The sequence below is a fragment of the Anomaloglossus baeobatrachus genome, chromosome 2 (genome assembly GCF_048569485.1).
Source record: "Anomaloglossus baeobatrachus isolate aAnoBae1 chromosome 2, aAnoBae1.hap1, whole genome shotgun sequence".
In the NCBI taxonomy this organism is placed as follows: Eukaryota; Metazoa; Chordata; class Amphibia; order Anura; family Aromobatidae; genus Anomaloglossus; species Anomaloglossus baeobatrachus.
Window position 1 is genome coordinate 100,296,005 of NC_134354.1, and position 19,015 is coordinate 100,315,019.

The window sequence follows — 19,015 nt, forward strand, 5'->3', positions numbered from 1 at the left end:
AGGTTAGAGTGCTGTGGATGTACGGAACCGGAAGTGTGAGTGGTTTGTATTTTGCTCGTTCAGCAAAGCTTGCTCGTAACCCAGTTACAAATTTACAGAAAGCTTTGCTCGCTAAGCGAACTACTCGCTAACTGGGTTACTCAACCGAGGTTCCACTGTATTTGAAAGTTGAAACAGACTTAAATCTCTATACATTAGATTTGCAGAATTTCTGATGAGCACATCAAGCTATGCATTTTATCAAGTTGTTAGTCCATTGAATACAATGGAAGAATCGATTAAAGCACTAGTCCAGCCCTCTAACTCTGGCATTATACTCACCCTTCAGCATTATCATGTTTTTTCGGCATTGTTCCGGTCCCACAGCGCCATTTTGTGACTAACTTCTGACTGGCTGGATGCCAGAAGTTACATCACAAGCACTCAATACAAGTCTATGATAGCCAGAACAAGGCTCTCATAGACTTGTATAGAGTTGTGACCTCTAGTTGCTCTATGAAAAAATGGAGCTTCCATCAGGTCACAGATCACAGCAAACCTATCATTGCAGCTCCGGCCGAAGAGAAAGCCACCGGAGGGCGAGTATATGGCAGGGGTCAGAAGACTTGCATTTAAAAAGAGAACAAAAAAAAATGCTAGGAGTGGTGCTTTAACCTATATTTTTCATAAATCCACGTGAAATAATTCATCATATTTGTGAATCCGTTTAACAATGCATCCAAATGAGCAGTGAATTAGTGAGACACAAATCAGGCAAAAATTTTGCAGTCTTCACACAAGAGTCAGAATTTTACTACATGCAGAATATTGTTATAGTATATATCAGACAAGTAGTAGCAATAATAATAAAAAATATTATGTCTCAGAATTCTGCAAATCAACTAAAGGAAGAGAACATATCTGTGTCTAAATGGTTAATCTTCTAAAAGTAGGACCAAAATACTTTAAAGGACTTAACATGAGTCTCAGAGCTACTACGGTATCAGCAGCCAAGTTGCAAATGAGGTTGAAGGATTAAAGTGAACATGTCCAGTGGAAAAATGTTATTAACCCCTTCACGACCGCGGACAGTAAAATTACGTCCTATTTTAACGTGACTTAACGACCAGGGACGTAATTTTACTGCCTAAACTTCATTTGATTGCCGTGGCCATAGCAACGGCTTTCAAATGATATCCCCTGCTGTTTCTTACAGCAGGGGACCTTTGCTTGACCCCAGGGGGGGTGGCATCGCCACCCCCCATAGGCGATCGATGTGATTGGCTGTTCAAATCTGAACCGCCAACCACATCGTTCGCACTAATTTCGGCAAAAATAATGTCCGAATTAGTGCGATACTGTGAGATCCTGCTATGATCTATTGTAGCAGCTACAGCAGATCATAGATGGATCTCAAACATGTCGCCCGCAGCCCCTGCAGCACTGATTGGAGCGATCGTGCTATGACGCGCAATCGCTCCAATCAGTGTGCAGTGGGGCGGTGTGATCTGCAGGTGGCCGCCCTCCCCAGGCCTGTGCTGGTCTGGGGACCCTCCCCCAACATGCCTGCAGCGTGCACTTGCTGGTACTTTTGGTACCACGCCATCGCTGCTGCTGCCGCAGAGACCGAATTTGATGTCACCGCGCCTGCTCCAATGGTAAGTATTGCGCTCCGGTGAAGGCCCCTGCGCGCTCCCGTGAAGGCCCCTGCCCGTGCCCCCCCCGATCTGCCCCCCTACGCCCCGATCTGCCCCCCGGCATCCCGATCTGCTCCCCACGCGATCTGCCTGCCTCCTCTGTCATCTCTATTCGGCTTCCAAAGTTCCTCCCTTCTGCCTTTGCTTCTCCGCCCCCTCCCCATCCCCCTCTGCACCCCCCCTCCCCATCCCCCTCTGCACCCCCCCTCCCCATCCCCCTCTGCACCCCCCCTCCCCATCCCCCTCTGCACCCCCCCTCCCCATCCCCCTCTGCACCCCCCCCCCCTCTCCACATCCCTCTCTGCAAGCCCCCTCCCGACGTCCTCTTAACTGCCTTCACGGGTCGTCCGAGGTCTTCACTGGCCCGATCACATCTGCCTCCATCGCTGGGTCCTTCTGCTGATCTGTCCAACGTCCTGCCTGCTGCTCGTGTAAAGCTGTCCATCTCACTGCCTTCTTGTTCCTCTGCAGTTCCTCTGGTCAGTGATCCTCTTGGTACTGCGAGTATATATTTTTTTTTTCCTTGTATCTTGTCCATTTTTACACCTCATCCGTCCGTGCGTCCCGCCGAGCGCTGATCAGGGATGCAGATAACGGATCTGCATCCGTGGTCAGTTTTCAGCGGGACTTTTTTCCGTATCCCCGACGCTTTTTGTATCGCAGACGTCTGTGCGTCCCGCCGAGCGCTGATCAGGGATGCACATAACGGATCGGCATCCCTGCTCAATTTTTGGCGTGACTTTTTTCCGTATTCGCGATGCTTTTTGTATCGCATCCGTCCGTGCGTCCCGCCGAGCGCTGATCAGGGATGCACATAACGGATCAGCATCCCTGCTCAATTTTTGGCGTGACCTTTTTTTTTCGTATCCCCAATGTTTTTTATATCTCATCCGACCGTGCGTCCTGCAGCGGCCGATCAGTGCACCGCGTCTGTGCGTTTGAAAAGTCAAATGGCGTTCCTTCTATTCTGAGCCCCACCATGTGCCCAAACAATTACTTTCCACCACATGTGAGGTATCTACGTACTCAGGAAAAATTGCACAATACGTTTTATAGTGCATTTTTTCCTGATACCGTTGTGAAAAAAAAAAAAAAAAGCTACCTGGTTGATACAAAAATTTATGGTTAAAAAAAAAAAATAATAATTTTCACGGTTCAACGTTATCAACTTCTGTGGAGCCCCTGGGGGTACAAGGGGCTCACCAAATATCTAGATAAATTCCTTGAGGGGTCTAGTTCCAAAATGGGGTTATTTGTGGGGGAGCTCCACTGTTTAGGCACCATAGGGGGTCTCCAAACATGACATGGCGTCCGCTAATGAATCCAACCAATTTTGCTGTCAAATGGCGCTCCTTTTCTGAGCCCCGCCATGCGCCCAAACAATTACTTTCCACCACATATGAGGTATCTGCGTACTCAGGAGAAATTGCACAATACGTTTTATGGTACATTTTTTCCTGATAACCTTGTGGGAAAAAAAGCTACCTGGTTGAAGTGACAGTTTTGTGGTGAAAAAAACAATTGTATTCATGGCTCAATATTATCAACTTCTGTGGAGCCCCTTGGGGCTCGCTAAACATCTAGATAAACTCCTTGAGGGGTCTAGTTTCCAAAATGGGGTCACTTGTGAGGGAGCTCCACTGTTTAGGCACCATAGGGGGTCTCCAAACGTGACATGGCGTCCGCTAATGATTCCAACCAATTTTGCTGTCAAATGGCACTCCTTCTCTTCTGAGCCCCGCCATGCGCCCAAACAATTACTTTCCACCACATATGAGGTATCGTCGAACTCAGGAAAAAATGCACTATAAATTTTATGGTGAATTTTTTGCCGATACCCTTGTGAAAAAAAAGCTACCTAGTTGAAGCAACAGTTTTGTGGTAAAAAAAAAAATTTTTCTTCTCACAGCTCAACGTTATAAACTTCTGTGAAGCCCCCAGGTGTTCAAAGTGCTCACCAAACATCTAGAAAAATTATTTGAGGGCTCTAGTTTCCAAAACGGGGTCACTTGTGGGGGAGCTCCATTGTTTAGGCACCTCAGGGGGTCTTCAAACGCGACATGGCGTCCGCTAATGAGTGCAGCTAATTTTGCACTCAAAAATTCAAATGGCGCTCCTTGCCTTCCGAGCCTTGCTGTGTGTCCAAACATTTGATTTCCACCACATATGAGGTATCAGCGTACTCAGGAGAAAATGCACAATAAATTGTAGAGTGCACTTTCTCTTTTCTTGCTTGTGAAAATGAAAATTTTATTGCTAAAGTAACATTTTTGTGTTAAAAAGTAAAATTTTCATTTTTTCCTTCCACATTGCTTTGGTTCCTGTGAAGCACCTAAAGGGTTAATAAACTTTTTGGATGTGGTTTTGAGCAGAGTGAGGGGTGCAGTTTTTAGAATGGGGTCACTTTTGGGTATTTTCTGTCACCTAGGTCTCTCAAAGTCACTTCAAATGTGATGTGGTCCCTAAAAAAATTATTTTCTAAATTTTGTTGGAAAAATGAGAAATTGCTGATGACCTTTGACCCCTTCTAACTTCCTAACGAAAAAAAAATTTGTTTCGAAAATTGCGCTGATGTAAAGTAGACAAGTGGGAAAGTTTATTTAGTAACTATTGTGTGACATATCTCTCAGATTTATGGGCATAAATTTTCAAAGTTTGAAAATTGCGAAACTTTCAAAATTTTCGCAAAATTTCCTAAATTTTCACAAATAAACGCAAAAATTATCGGTTTAAATTTACCACTGACATGAAGTACAATATGTCACGAAAAAACAATCTCAGAATCGCCAGGATCCGTTGAAGCGTTCCAGAGTTATAACCTGTCAAAGTGACACTGGTCAGAATTGCAAAAAAAGAGAATTTTGTTACTTACCGTAAATTCTTTTTCTTATAGTTCCAACATGGGAGACCCAGACCATGGGTGTATAGCTTCTGCCTCCGGAGGACACACAAAGTACTACACTCAAACGTGTAGCTCCTCCCTCCTAGCATATACACCCCCTGGTAGCCAGTCCTAGCCAGTTTAGATCAAAAGCTGAAGGAGGACATCCACCCACAAGTAGAGATAGAGCAAAACCCGGAACAACCGGAACCTCTGTCTATAACAACAACAGCCGGTGAAAACACACGGAACAAGAAACCTGCCAACAGGCAACAGGGAGGGTGCTGGGTCTCCCATGTCGGAACTATAAGAAAAAGAATTTACGGTAAGTAACAAAATTCTCTTTTTCTTCATCGTTCCTTATGGGAGACCCAGACCATGGGACGTCTCAAAGCAGTCCATGGGTGGGAATAAACAGAAAAACTGAGAAGTAGGCAAAACCTAACTTCACAAATGGGCGACAGCCGCCTGAAGGATGCGTCTGCCCAAGCTCGCATCTGCCGAAGCATGAGCATGCACTTAGTAGTGCTTCGAAAAGGTATGCAGACTACTCCAAGTGGCAGTCTGACAGACCTGCTGAGCCGTAGCCCGGGCCTGAAAACCTAAGAGGCACCGACAGCTCTGGTCAAGTGTGCCTTGATCCCCGGCGGGAGAGGCACTTGAGTACACTGGTAGGTATCGGAAATGGCCGACCTAATCCAACGAGCCAGGGTCGGCTTAGATGCCGAGAGGCCCTTACGCTGACCAGTGGTCAGCACAAAAGAGAGGTGCACCGCCTAAGAACAGCGGTGCGAGACACATAGATCTGGAGCGCCCGCACCGGATCCAGAGTATGCAACGCCTTTTCAAAGCGATGAACAGGAGCCAGACAAAAGGAAGGCAGGGAAATGTCCCGGTTAAGGTGGAAGCAGCAACCACCTTAGGGAGAAAGTCCGGAGTCGGACGAAGAACCACCTTGTCTTGATGAAAAACCAAAAAAGGGGTAACTCCGAAGAGAGTGCAGCCAAAACAGAGACTCTCTTAAGGGACGTTATGGCCACTAGAAAGCCCACTTTCTGTGAAAGACGAAATAAAGAAACCTCCCTAAGAGGTTCAAAGGGGGGTTTCCGGAAGCCGTGAGGACCGGATTAAGATCCCAGGGCTCCAAAGGGCGCCGGTAAGGCGGAATGATGTGAGATGCGCCCTGCATGAAGGAGCGCACCTGAGCCAGCCGGGCGATACGCCGCTGGCACAACACTGACAGAGCCGAGACCTGTCCCTTGAGGGAATTGAGGGATAGTCCTAGCTGCAGACCGGACTGTAGAAGGGACAGGAGGGTCGGCAAGGCAAAAAGGCCAAAGGATACTTCCGAGCCCGAGTCATAGTGGAGATGACTTCAGGAAGAATACCAGAAGTTGTCAAGATCCAGGACTCAAAAGCGACGCCGTCAATCTGAGAGCCGCAGGATTCTGGCGGAAAGACGGACCTCGTGAGAGAAGGTCTGGACAGTCCGGGAGATGCCATGGCACTTCTACGGACAGATGGAGCAGGTCAGGGTACCAAGCTCGCCTGGGTCAGTCTGGAGCAAAGAGAATGACCCGACGGCCCTCCATTCTGATCTTGCGCAGGACTCTGGGCAAGAGCTAGAGGGTGAAACACGTAAGACAGACGAAGCTGGGACCAATCTTGAACCAGTACGTCTGCTGCAAAAGCCTGAGGATCGTGGAACGAAGATCCACGTCCGGAGAGCCCTACTTGCGGCAGATTGACCGAAACACTGCCAGATGCAGAGCCCACTCGCCGCTGTCCACGGTTTGACGGCTGAGATAATCTGCCTCCCAGTTTTCCACGTCTGGGATGTGGACTGCGGATATGGTGGACTAGGAGTCCTCCGTCCACTGAAGAATGCGTTGAACCTCCAAACATTGCCAGGCGGCTGAGTGTCCCGCCCTGGAGGTTGAAGTAGGCAAACGCTGTCGCGTTGTCTGACTGGACTCGAATGTGCCTGGCCGCCAACAGATGGTGAAAAGCTAAGAGAGCTAGAAACACAGCTCTGATTTCCAGCACATTGATCCAGAGGGCTGATTCGGACGGAGTCCAAGTGCCCTGCGCTCCATGGTGGAGATATACTGCTCCCCAGCCGGATAGACTAGCATCCTGGTGAGGATCACCCGGGACGGGGCCAGGAAGGAGCGTCCCTGAGACAGAGGGGCCGAAGCCACCACTGAAACGAGCCCCTGGTCTGTGGCGAAGCCACCACCCCGTGGAAGGAGGAAGTCCGCTTGTTCCAACAGCGGAAAATGTCCAGCTGCAGAGGACGCAGATGGAACTGGGCAAGGGAATCGCTTCCATTGACGCCACCATCTGATCCAGCACCTGTATTAGGTGCCTGATGGAACGACGTCGGCCGCCAGAGGAGGGACTGCTGTTTGACTAAGGGCAGCTTCCCAAGTGCCGACAGAGTCTCGAATTGCGTCCCTGGGAACGTCAACTTCTGGGTCGGAGTCAGAGTGGACTTGGACAGAATGACAAGCCACCCGAATTGACTAGAGTGGCGAGAGTGAGCGAGGCACTCCGCTAACAGACTGCACTGGATGAAGCCCTGACTAGAAGGCCGTCCAGGACAAAAGGATCACTGCCAACCCCTAGAGGTGCAGGACCGCAATCACAGCTGCCCCGACCTTGAGAATACTCGAGGGGCCGTGGCTAACCCCAAGGAAAGAGCCACGAATTGGACCACTCCGATTGCAAAACGTAGCCAACGCTGGTGTGAAACTGCGATTGGCACATGCAGATGGGCATCTCTGATGTCGATGGATGCTAGGGAATCTCCTTGGGTCATTGATTGATCGCAGAGACTCCTGCGAAAATGCCGCACCTGAACATGCTTGATGAGAAGCTTGAGATCCAGGTCGGAAGGCACCGCCCTTTTCGGGGACTAGGAATAGATTTAAGTAGAAATCTCAGAACCGTTCCCAGTCGGGAACCGGTACAATTACTCCATTGGCCTGCAAGAATGCCACGGCCTGTGAGAAGGCGGCGGCCTTGGAGCAGGGGGGAGGTGACAGAAAAAACCTGTTTGGCGGGCTGGATAGAATTCTATCCTGTAGCCGTGGGAAATGGTATCCCGCACCCACTGATCGGAGACGTGTGAAAACCATACGCCGCCAAAGTGGGAGAGCCTGCCACCGACCAAGGACGTTGCTGGCGTGGCCAGATAGCCAGGAGGAGGCTGACTTAGTGGCAGCAGCTCCTGCGGTCTTCTGAGGACGCGGCTTTGTGCGCCAGTTGGGTTTACGATCCTTGGCTGAGCTAGTGGACGAGGCCGAGGACTTAGAGAACGATCAGATGGAGGAACGAAAAGAACGAAACCTCGACTGATTCCTGCCCTGGTTTAGGTTTGTGGCATGGAAGAACTCTTCCCGCCAAGAGCTTCCTTAATAATTTCATCCAGTTGTTCCCGAATAGTCTGGTCCCAGCAAAAGGGAGCCCAGCAAGGAACTTCTTTAGAAGCATCTGCCTTCCACTCTCGAAGCCACAGGAGCCTGCGGATAGCGAGGAAATTAGCCGAGGCCACCGCAGTGCGGTGAGAGTCTCCAGCATGGCAGACATGGCATAGGATGAAAAGACTGAAGTCTGGAACTTAAGGCAACCATTTCGGGCATAGAGTCCCTGTGAGGGAATGCATCTCCTCTAGAGAAGCAGAGATGGCTTTGAAAGCCCGCACTGCTGCAAAAGATGGGGAGAACGAGGCCCCTGCTGACTCCATACAGATTTGGCCAGAAGGACAACCTGGCGGACAGCAAAACCTTAAGTGAGGTGCCATCAGCCACTGATACAACGGTCCGGGCTGAGAGTCTAAACACCGGAGGGTCCACCTTTGGTGAATGAGCCCACTCCTTGACCACCTCTGGTGGAAAGGGAAAACGGTCATCAGAACTACGCTTTGGGAAGCGGTTGTCAGAGCAGACCCTGGGCTTGGTCACAGTGGCCTGAAAACTGGAGTGGTAAGGAACACACTCTTTGTTCTCTTAGGCAAGGTAAACTGGTGCCTTTTTTGCCAGAGAGGGTTGCTCCTCTGATACTGGCGGATTGAGGTCCAGTACAGAATTAATGTACGCAAACGAAACACTAATATCTGCGTCACCCTCGGACCGATCAATGGGGGACATGGAAAGCGTCCGAGCCCCCAGTAAAGGGATCCTCTTCATCCTGCGAGTCAGCTCGTTGAATCAGAGCCGCGGGACGAGGAAGGAGAGGGGACCCTGCTTCTCCTGTGAGGAGGACGGGGTCTAAGACCAGAAGAAGAATCCTCTGTGGGCCTCGCTGAGCGCCCTGAGAAGGGGGCTAATGCATGCTCAGCAGAGTCCGGGACAGCTGTCCCACGGAGAGAAGGATTCTACCCAAGCCGGGGGTTCAGCCACCGGAGCCGGAGCAGCCGGAGGGACCATTGGGGATGAGACTCAAGGCTGAGGCACCACCATGTTAGAGCAGGAATCACAATGTGGTTATGTGCTCGGTACAGGCAGTACGAGCCTACATGCAGTGCATATTGAGTGCAGCCTTGCAGCCTTACTTCTCGTGTGAGACATGCTGCTGAAGTGGGGGCTCTGAGCCAGAATGACCCCCAGCAGAGTATTGCAGTATATAAGCAGTATATAAGCAGTATAGTATATAAGCGGTATATAAGCAGTATCTAAGCAGGTCCACAACCGGAGGTTGTGGCTTGCCAGACCGTTTTGACATTGTCTCTGTGCCCTCCAGATCCCACAGCCCGGAGCCCCAGAGAGATGCTGCAGTCAGCGCCGATCGCTGTGCAGACATGGCATAAGGACGCTGAAAAAATGGCGCCGGAGCGAGGAGAGGGGGCGGGGCCTACTCTAAGAGCGGGATCCGGAGGGCTAATGAGATATACAGGGGAGGGAATCTTTCCTCAGAGAGGAGTGTCTCTCCCCTGTGCCGAACAGCCGCTGGGCGGAGCCGCACTGTCCCTCTGCATGACTGACATGCAGGGGCAGTGAAACCGAAACTAGGCCTCAGGCGAAGCCGGGGCCTAGATTTAACAATGCGGCCGGCAAACAGGCACCATCGGCGCGGTTCTCGAGTAAAAACCAGAGAACCGTCCGGAAATCACAACAAAGTGAAATAACACAACTCCCCACAATAAATGTACAAGGGACCCCTGAATAACGTCTCAATACTTAGCTTATGAGACGCAGGGCCAGGTCCCTGAGGAGTGATCGCTCCGTCCGGCAGGATCCTGACAGGGCTGCGGATGTAGACCGGTCTCCTGCAAAGCAGTGAGAACCATGATGGCTCCCACTTCAAGCCAGAGCCTCAGAGGCTGGTAAAGGAGCGCGGCATGTGAAGGCTCCAGCCTTGTAAAATCAACCTTAACAGCACCGCCGACACAGTGGGGTGAGAAGGGACATGCCGGGAGTCCAGATTGGACCCGCTTTTCTTCCAAATCTTTGAAATCAAAAAATCAAAAATCAGAGAATGCATGTGTGTGTGTGTGTGTGTGTGTGACCTCCTGAACACAAAGCATTGAAACTGGCTAGGACTGGCTACCAGGGGGTGTATATGCTAGGAGGGAGGAGCTACACGTTTGAGTGTAGTACTTTGTGTGTCCTCTGGAGGCAGAAGCTATACACCATGGTCTGGGTCTCCCATAAGGAACAATGAAGAAAATGGCCCGCTCATTAGGGTGTTTTAGTGGCCGGGGGTGAAGGGGTTAACCATCAGATATGGGTTTAATCTGCAGGTTAATAGCGTTCTGAACCTGCCCGGCTCCTGCACATTAAACCCCACTGCTGGGAGGAAATTAACTTTATTCCTCCCGGCAACGTTCTGGTTTCAGTCAAAGGGGCGGTGCCTGTGGTTCAGTCACCGCTTTGTGTATGGAGAGCGGCGGCTGTAACCCCACAGAACTGACAGCCAAATCTAAAGCTGAGTGAGCTGTTAGTGAGTGCGAGGGGAGAGGTTAGAGCTATACACAGAAATGTAATCAGAATCATCCAAAAAACCATATTAAACAAAATAATGGAAAACTCCTAAATGAAGATTAGATGGCCCCCCGAGGAAGCCCAACGCAAAACGCGCGTCGGTGCCAGTAATTGTTTACATTCCTGAGGCAGGATAAAATGGGTAAGTTGGATCTTTAAATCTATTTATTCTATTTATATCCTTGTTGTACTGGACTGCTCCCTAGTGGCCGTGGGTAGTTACTACAAACCTTATTACTACTTATAGTGTCCTATTTGGGTTTTGTGCAATATTTAATATAATAACTATTGCTGCTGCACATTTAATCAGTTCCAGTACAGCAATTTTTGATATATATGTATTTTTTCTGATCCATATTTTATACCCCATCCTTACCGTGTCCTCAAGGTTTTTGTACACAATTCCTTTCTGCACTTCATATTCCCCCATTTTGCTATATACATGATTTGATGTTTTTACATGTATATTTTTATGTTTACTTAATAAAATTATTCTTGATTAATATGGATTTTGACTTTTTCTGAAGTTCATTCTCTCTATAAATCGAGCGGTATGCCACGCTCCCAGCTCCGTCCACTTTGATGGAGCTCGACGAAAGTGGAGTAAAATGCCAAAAATTACAAAATAATTGTCAGCAGCTGAAGGAGTTTTACGTCAGAATTCTTACACCAAAAATACCTTGTGAAAGGTTTATATGTGGTCATCTTTTAGTTTAGGAAGTTCCCCAAGGTGATAGATTATCTTTATATACTGACAATACTGAATATTGTTAATTGGTTGTGGGTGGCATACTTCTAGAATTAAAACAAAAAGGAAAAAGAAGCGCACTGGTTTTCTATTGTGGCAAATGAGACAAGCAACACTAGGCGACATTGTATAGGTTTTCTGTGGATTATGATGAATTTTATCATTTTTATAGAGATCCTACTACAGGTAGAGCGTGTTTTCCCCAAACACGACCTTGTGAAGTCTTTCATTGCTGATATTCACGAATACTGTGAATTTTACAGCAGAGTCAGCAGTCAGGCGGATTTCCAAAAATACCTGACTAGTCACACTAAAAATAACCGAGACAAATGAAAATGCATCATCAGGAAGAACGGAAAGCTCCTTACTGATAAAGTCTGTGTCCAGATCCTTGCCGTTGGCATTGGTTTGACCTATCTTCGAGGTGCAATCCTTCTCTGTTGCTCGCTCACGCCCGTCTGGGTTAACCAATGGCACAATAACTATTCTAGTCCGGTCAATGAGCTAAAAATATAAGACAAAAGTATAAATAGAATCTGTGCAACAATTAAACTGACGTTGCCTCTAATGCTGCAGCCACAAGGTTTCTAAGCGAACAAGCAAGAAGACAAGTGCTGAAATTAGGTTTTCCTTACAAATATTTATTTACAAACTTACGTGAATACATATAGGCTGCAATTGCTGGTTTCACTTTTGATGGATTATTTCTAACTTCTAAAATCATCACCAGTTGGTGATGACTTGTGGATTAGTAGGGGTTAAACAGCTCAGACCCCCATCGATCCAGAAAACAGGTAAAATAAAAATAACCTATCAAAATAAAAGTACCCTATCGAAATGGAGAAGTGGAAGGGCATCGCATCACGACTATTTACGAGTAATCCCTATGGGACTACAGTAAACTGCTTTCTCTGGAAGTCCAGCGGAGCATAAAGCGGTATCACTCCATGTCGACATTAGCAATCTATAGCCCAGTTCTTGTAATTGTTGGGGATCCCCAGTGGTTAGACCACCACAATCCGCAAGTTATTGCCTACCCTGTGGATAGACAACAACCTTACATGTTGGGACCATGATAGATTGTATACACAAATATCTCCACATACACACATTATATATCATCAGTATGTGGGGGGGTTGGGGGCTCAGGGGCGGTGCTGGAGTAGGGCGATGCTGCAGGCTCTGTGGTGGGGGCTGTGCTGGCTGTGTGGAGAAGAGTGGGGCAGTGAATTTCACAGATGCTCTGTCATCGGTCCGGGCTTCAAAGAAATGGCGCTCTGAGTCGGCAAGTGCGCAAATTGACCTATCTGCTAAATGACAAGCAGAGATCTTATCTGCGCTCACGCAACCTCCAGGCACCATTTTCCTTATGTCCGCTACTGGGAGATCAATGGGCTTGAGGCGGCGCGCGTGCGCAGATGAGATCTTTAACAGGGAGCGCCATCTGTGCACATGGCAACTCTGGGTGCCATTATTTGAAGCCCCCCACCGCCGACAGAGCATCTCACCCGCCGTACTGCCCTGCTCCACACAGCCCCCACCGGAGCCAGCACAGCAACCATGCTCCACCTCCAGGTAAGCTACATTCGCATTATAAGACGCACCCCTCATTTTCCTCCCAACTTTTTGGGAGGAAAAAACGGATTTTTGTGTACTCACCGTAAAATCGTTTTCTCTTAGCCATCATTGGGGGGCACAGGACCATGGGTGTTATGCTGCTTATCCATAGGAGGACACCAAGTAGATGCAAAGATGTTAGCTCCTCCCCTGCAGTATACACCCCCTGGCCCAGCCAGGCTACTTCAGTCTTAGTACACAAGCAGTAGGAGAACAAGTAACAAAAAACATGAGTGAATACTCATAACAAAAAAGTACTGAGAGAGAAAAAAGCTAAGGCCCAATAGGGCAACAGGGAGGGTGCTGTGTCCCCCAATGATGGCGAAGAGAAAACGATTTTACAGTGAGTACACAAATATCCGTTTTTCTCTGACGCCTCATTGGGGGACACAGGACCATGGGACGTCCTAAAGCAGTCCATGGGTGGGTAAACAAACAACGCAACCCAAGGACTAGGAACCAGTCCCAGATAGCCAGGAGCGCCTACTGAGATAGTGGAGCACCTATCGTTTGCAGAATTTTCCACCTAGGTTCGCCTCAGCCGAAGAATGGGTATGGACTCGGTAGTGCTTTGAAACAGTATGTAGGCAAGACAAGGTCGCAGCCTTACACCCCTGTTCCACTGAAGCCGGATGCCCAAGAGGCGCGAACTGCTCGCGTAGAATGAGTCCGCAGCCCACTAGGAATGGGCTTGAGTTCAAAGTGGTAGACCTCCTGGATTGCAGAGCTAATCCAGCGAGCCAGCGTTGCCTATGAAGCTGCCTCTCCTTTCTTAGGCCTTTCAGGAATGACGAACAAGGAGTCCATGTTCCTAAAGGGGCTGTCCTGGGTACGTAATATCTGAGAGCCCTCACAAGGTCTAGCGAATATAGGAACCTTTCCACCCTATGGACTGGGTGGACAAAAGGAAGGCAGAACAATGTCCTCATTCATATGAAACGGGGAAGTAACCTTCGGCGAAGAAAATCCGGAAGGGGGCGTAGAACCACCGTGCCCTGATGAACGATCAGGAAGGGGTCGCGGCAAGAGAGTGCTGCCAGTTCCGAAACGTGTCTGATGGACGTAATCTCTACTAAGAATTTTACCTTCCAGGACAGAAGAGCAAGAGAAGATTCCTTAAGGAGGTTCAAAGGGGGACCTCTGGATACAGTCCAAAACAAGATTGAGGTCCCATGGGTCCAGCGACCGTTTGTACGGGGGAACTAGATGGGAAACGCCCTTGAGGAAAGTCTAGACTTGCGGATTGCAAGTTAGGCGGTATTGATAGAATATTGAGAGAGATGAAACCTGCCCCTTAAGGGAGCTGAGGGCCAACCCCTTTTGCAACATGACTGCAAAAATAAAATCAAGAATTCTGGGGATCGCCAGAGGCATAGGTTGGACATTAGATTCCCTGCACTCGGAAAGGAAAGTTTTCCATGTACGGTGGTAAATACGGGATGAAGGCCGGCTTTCGGGCACTGTACATGGTGGAGATGACCACGGGAGAGAATCTCGCTCTTGTTAAACTCCAGGTCTCAATGGCCAGGCCGTCAGATTCAGGGCTCTGGAGTTTTGATGGGAAATAGGCCCTTGGGTCAGCAGGTCTGGGATGCTTACGAGGCGCCATGAGCAACTGTACTAATTCGGCATACCAGGCGCACCTGGGCTGGTCCGGTGCTATTAGTATCACCGGGACTCCTGCCTTGATCTTCCTGATTACTCGCGGCAGCAGGGGCAGAGGCGAAAAACATGTAAGCTAGACGGAAGCGACATCAGGAGACTAGAGCATCCGCGCCAATGGACTGTGGATCACGTGACCTGGCTAAGAAAGTGGGTACCTTTGCGTTCAACCTTGAGGCCATTAGATCCACGTCTGGTGTACCCCAGCGAGTGCAGATGTGTGGGAACACTTCTGGGTGGAGAAACCACTCTCCGGCGGCCAGGCCTTGGCGACTTAGAAGGTCTGCCGCTCAGTTCTCTACTCCCGGGTATGTGTAACGCTGAAAACACAGACCCCCGTCGATTCGGCCTAGGTGAGGATCCTGAGGACCTCAAGATGAGCTGTCTTGCTGCTGGTACTTCCCTGCAGATTGATCTAGGCCACAGCTGTTGCATTGTCCAATTGGAACCGAATCAAACGACCTGCTAGCAGAAGGGGGGAATGACCTGAGCGCGAGAAAGATCGCACTGATTTTCAGGATGATTTCTGGGAAGGGAAGACTCCTGGGGCGTCCAACGTCCCCAAGCAGTGTGGAGCCAGTGCGCTACTCCCCAGACTAAGAGGCTGGCGTCCGTAGTCAGGAGTAGCCAGTCCACTTGGGGGAGAAAAACTCCCTCTTGATATGGAAGAGGACTGAAGCCACCAGCAAAGCGCATACCTGACTAAAGGTGTCAGGTGAAAAGTTCGTCCAAGGAAAAGGATCTCTTGTCCCAGGCAGCTAGAAGCGCAAGCTGCAGTGGGCGGTGGTGTGGCTAAGCGAGCAGCACTGACTCTATAGCCGCCGATATCCTACCTAGCACTCTCATACTGAATCGTATGGAGTGAGAGGAGTATGTAGAAGGCAGTGTACCGCTTGTTGTAGAGCGGTCGCCTTGTCTTGAGGGAGAAATATCAAGCCCCGAAGGGTGTCCAGGGACATGCCCAAGAAGGTGACGGATTTTGACGGGATCGGGGATGATTTGACTGGAGTCAGAAGCCGCCCTAAGCGGGATAGGGTGCCCACAGAGATCAGCACGCTGGTTGAGCCCTTGATGAGGAGGTCATCCAAACAAGGCAGAACAGCCACTCTCTTGGCGTGAAGGGCACTCATGGCGGCTGCCATGACCTTTGTTAAGACCCTTGGTGCTCTGGTCCAGCCGAGGGTAGGGCCACAAATGAAAAAAAGAAGTCCTGAACAGCGAAGTGGAGGAACTTTCGGCGAGCAGGAGCGATGGGTATGTGCAGGTACGCATCCCTGATAGCTAGGGAGGTAGGGAATTCTTCAACCATAAAGGTAAAAATGGACACTAGGAATTCCATTCTGAATCTCCTTACGTGCACACGTTTGCTCAGGTGTTAGAGGTCCAGGATGGGTCGAACTGAGCTGTCCTTTTTTGGGGACCACGAGAGGTTGGAATAGAAGGCCTTGAACCTCTCGCCGTCCGGAACAGGTACCATCACCCCCGCCGTTTGGAGGGAGTGGATCACTGAGGAGAAGGCCTCGCGGTGTTTTGGAGCCTTTGGGGGGGGGGGGTTTGAGAGAAAAAAACTGACCAGGGGATCGGGTTCGGAATTCAATGTGGTAACCAGAAGACACAAGGTATCGCACCCATTTGGGGTCTGAGACGGCAGCCCAGATAGAGGAGGACGAGACTCCTCGGTCTTTGTCTAGACTGCCAGGACGAGGTGGACTCGGGGAGTGCTGAGAAGGTCGGGCCCTGCGTGTCTAGTAAAAAACATCCTGGGCTAGAGTTGAGGGAGGGAGGTACTCTTTCCCTCCTGTGGCGTCAGACAAAAAAAAAAAAAGCCTGTCCAGACGATAGGCAAACCATCGGTCTGGAAAAGAGTACTGTGAGAGTCCGCTCTCCATTATCGGAACCAGAGGGCCTTACAGATGGCTATGGTATTTGAAGCGACAATAACTGCGCAGGTAGCAGCGTCGTCGGAGGCCTGCATGAGGTAATCTGCCGCCGCAGCAATGTGAACTGTTACATCTGTGAAGGTCTGAGGGAAATGGATAGTCCTGGTGCTTGTGCGACCCACACGGAAGGGGAGAGGGACACGCAGCCTCAAGGCGGCGCAATCGAGCTGCTCCACTTGTCTGTCCGTCGGGTCCTTGAAGGAGGATCCATCAAGTAAAAGACAGGAGGGTCCTTCAGGCAGGCGGAAGCCAGGTGAGGGTCCACCGAGGCTGGATCGGCCCAGCCCTTAGAGACAGCTAAGCCAAAGGCGTACCGGGACCGGGACTCCATGAGTTTACAGATACCAAAGCGGCGTCTACAAACTTTTTTTTTTTTTTTTAAGGTTTCTTCACCCTTTTAAAGGAGACTGCAGGGTCAGTAGTGGATGGGAGATCTTCCACATGCAGAGTTTTGGTTGATTGCTGCAATAAGGGAGTACATCGCAGCTTGATCGCTCGGGGAGATTGAAACCAAGGAATCATCCCGGTACCAACATCATTCCCCTTCCTCCGGCTCCTCAGAGACCGCGGAACATGTGGGAGAACCCCATCTGTGTACCCCAGAGTGAAAACCATGGGGGTCATGCCCTTTTTCTGATCTGCAACCGGTGAAGCAGAGGGCTGATTCTTATCAGAACGACCCTCTATAGAGGTGTCATCAGGCTGCGTGCTGTCCAGGGGCCCCGAGGGGTGTGAAAACGATGTTGCATAGCCAGCACCAGGTTCTGGGAAATGTGCCTATTCCGGGGGACTGGGAGCCGTAGGCTCTGGGCTGGCAGCGGTTGCTGCGGTGATGGCGGGGTTGGGGGTTGGGGGGGGGAAGGGGGCAGAGCTACAGGGGCACCGGACTCACATAAGGAAGAGGTGAACTCATCCCCTAGTAGCTCAGCGTGGCAGGATGCATTAAAAGTCTTATAGTTGTTGCTGTAGTTTGTGCAGGGCATAAAACATATGACTGCAGCCTCTGGTTGATGAGCCACAAACTCTGATTGTAATGAGGGAGCAATGCTCTGCACAGCTAATGTGCAAGTGAGGATATAACTCACCCAGAACACTGATGGCCCTCCCCTCCTCCTCCTGTGTCACAGTTCCTGTGGGAAGGAGGAAGCCAGCTCTGAGAGACGCCCACAGGCTCTGATCACAACAAGAGAGAGCAATGCTCTGCAGATCCTGTGTGAGGAGGGTTACGCGCGCTTTCGTAAGGGGGCGTGGCTTATCGAGTGTTGGAGGGGACGGGGCTTAGCTGTGACGGCATAAGAAAATATAATAAAAAGAAAAAATGGTGGGAAGGGACTCCCCTTCCCCCCTCCAGCCCTGCACAACAATGGTGGACAGAAAAAACCTTTATAAGTGTACCGTAGCTGCGGGTGCACTGAGTCCTAGGAGCTGTCCCCTCCCCCCGCCACAGGTGGAATGCTTTGCAGGAGTCTGCAATTAGCCCATGTGCATTCAGTCAGTGTGATCTTTGCTCCAATTCCTGTCTGCTGTGCCCGGTCATAGAGCGTGTATCAACTCAGACCCTGCCAGAGGGACTGAGGAAGTTTTTCATCTGCTCTGGGGCTCTGGAAAAATCAGAAGGATCTCACCTCAACTCCTGTGGAGATGGCAGTCTGATGCCTGCTGCCTGGTCACACTGGTGTGGAGCGTGTATCAACTCAGAGCCTGCAAGAGGGACTGAGGAAGTTTTTAATGTGCTCTGGAAAAATCGGAATGATCTCACCTCAGCTCCTGTGGAGATGGCAGTCTGGTCACACTGGTGCGGAGCATGTATCAACTCAGAGCCTGCAAGAGGGACTGAGGAAGTTTTCATCTGCTCTGGGCTCTGGAAAATCAGTGCCATGAGACCTGTTGTCCAGTGAGTAACAGCCCAGGATCCAGCGTCGCAGGAGGGGGTACGGGGAGGCGACACTCCACGTTCCCACCTGTTGATGGTTTTGGGAAATCGGTCACCGAAGGAACAGTCGCCCTCTAAAAACAAAAAATTCTTGCTGCAGTAGTCTGCAGAGATGTGCCTCCTATAGACACTAAGCTAAAACTGAAGTAGCCTGGCTGGGCCAGGGGGTGTATACTGCAGGGGAGGAGCTAACATCTTTGCATCTACTTAGTGTCCTCCTATGGATAAGCAGCATAACACCCGTGGTCCTGTGTCCCCCAATGAGGCGTCAGAGAAAGTGTGTATTATAATCTGTAAAATACAAATTTTAATAAGCAGAAAATTGTAGCAAAGCTATATATTATATATATATATATATATATATATATATATATATATATATATATATATATATATATATATATATATATTAGTGATGAGCGAGCATGCTTGTTACTACTCGGTACTCGCACGAGTATCACTGTACTCTGTCTACTCGGCGGGGGACCGAGTAATCTCGCGATACTCGTGGTCTTCATTTCTGCATGTTGGCGCTCTTTTGAGAGCCAGCCCTCATGCAGGGATTGGCTGGCAG

The 19,015-nt window shown here is 49.7% G+C and overlaps 1 protein-coding gene across 1 annotated transcript in view; it reads right to left on the reverse strand.

Annotated features, from left to right (window-relative positions):
- The window catches only part of CPD (carboxypeptidase D), a 151,469-nt gene that overhangs the window by 22,579 nt on the left and 109,875 nt on the right, over positions 1 to 19,015 (reverse strand). Inside the window, exon 14 of the mRNA XM_075335230.1 lies at positions 11,658 to 11,793. Coding sequence (XP_075191345.1) covers positions 11,658 to 11,793 — 136 coding nt within the window. The remainder of the gene's footprint in view (positions 1 to 11,657; positions 11,794 to 19,015) is intronic.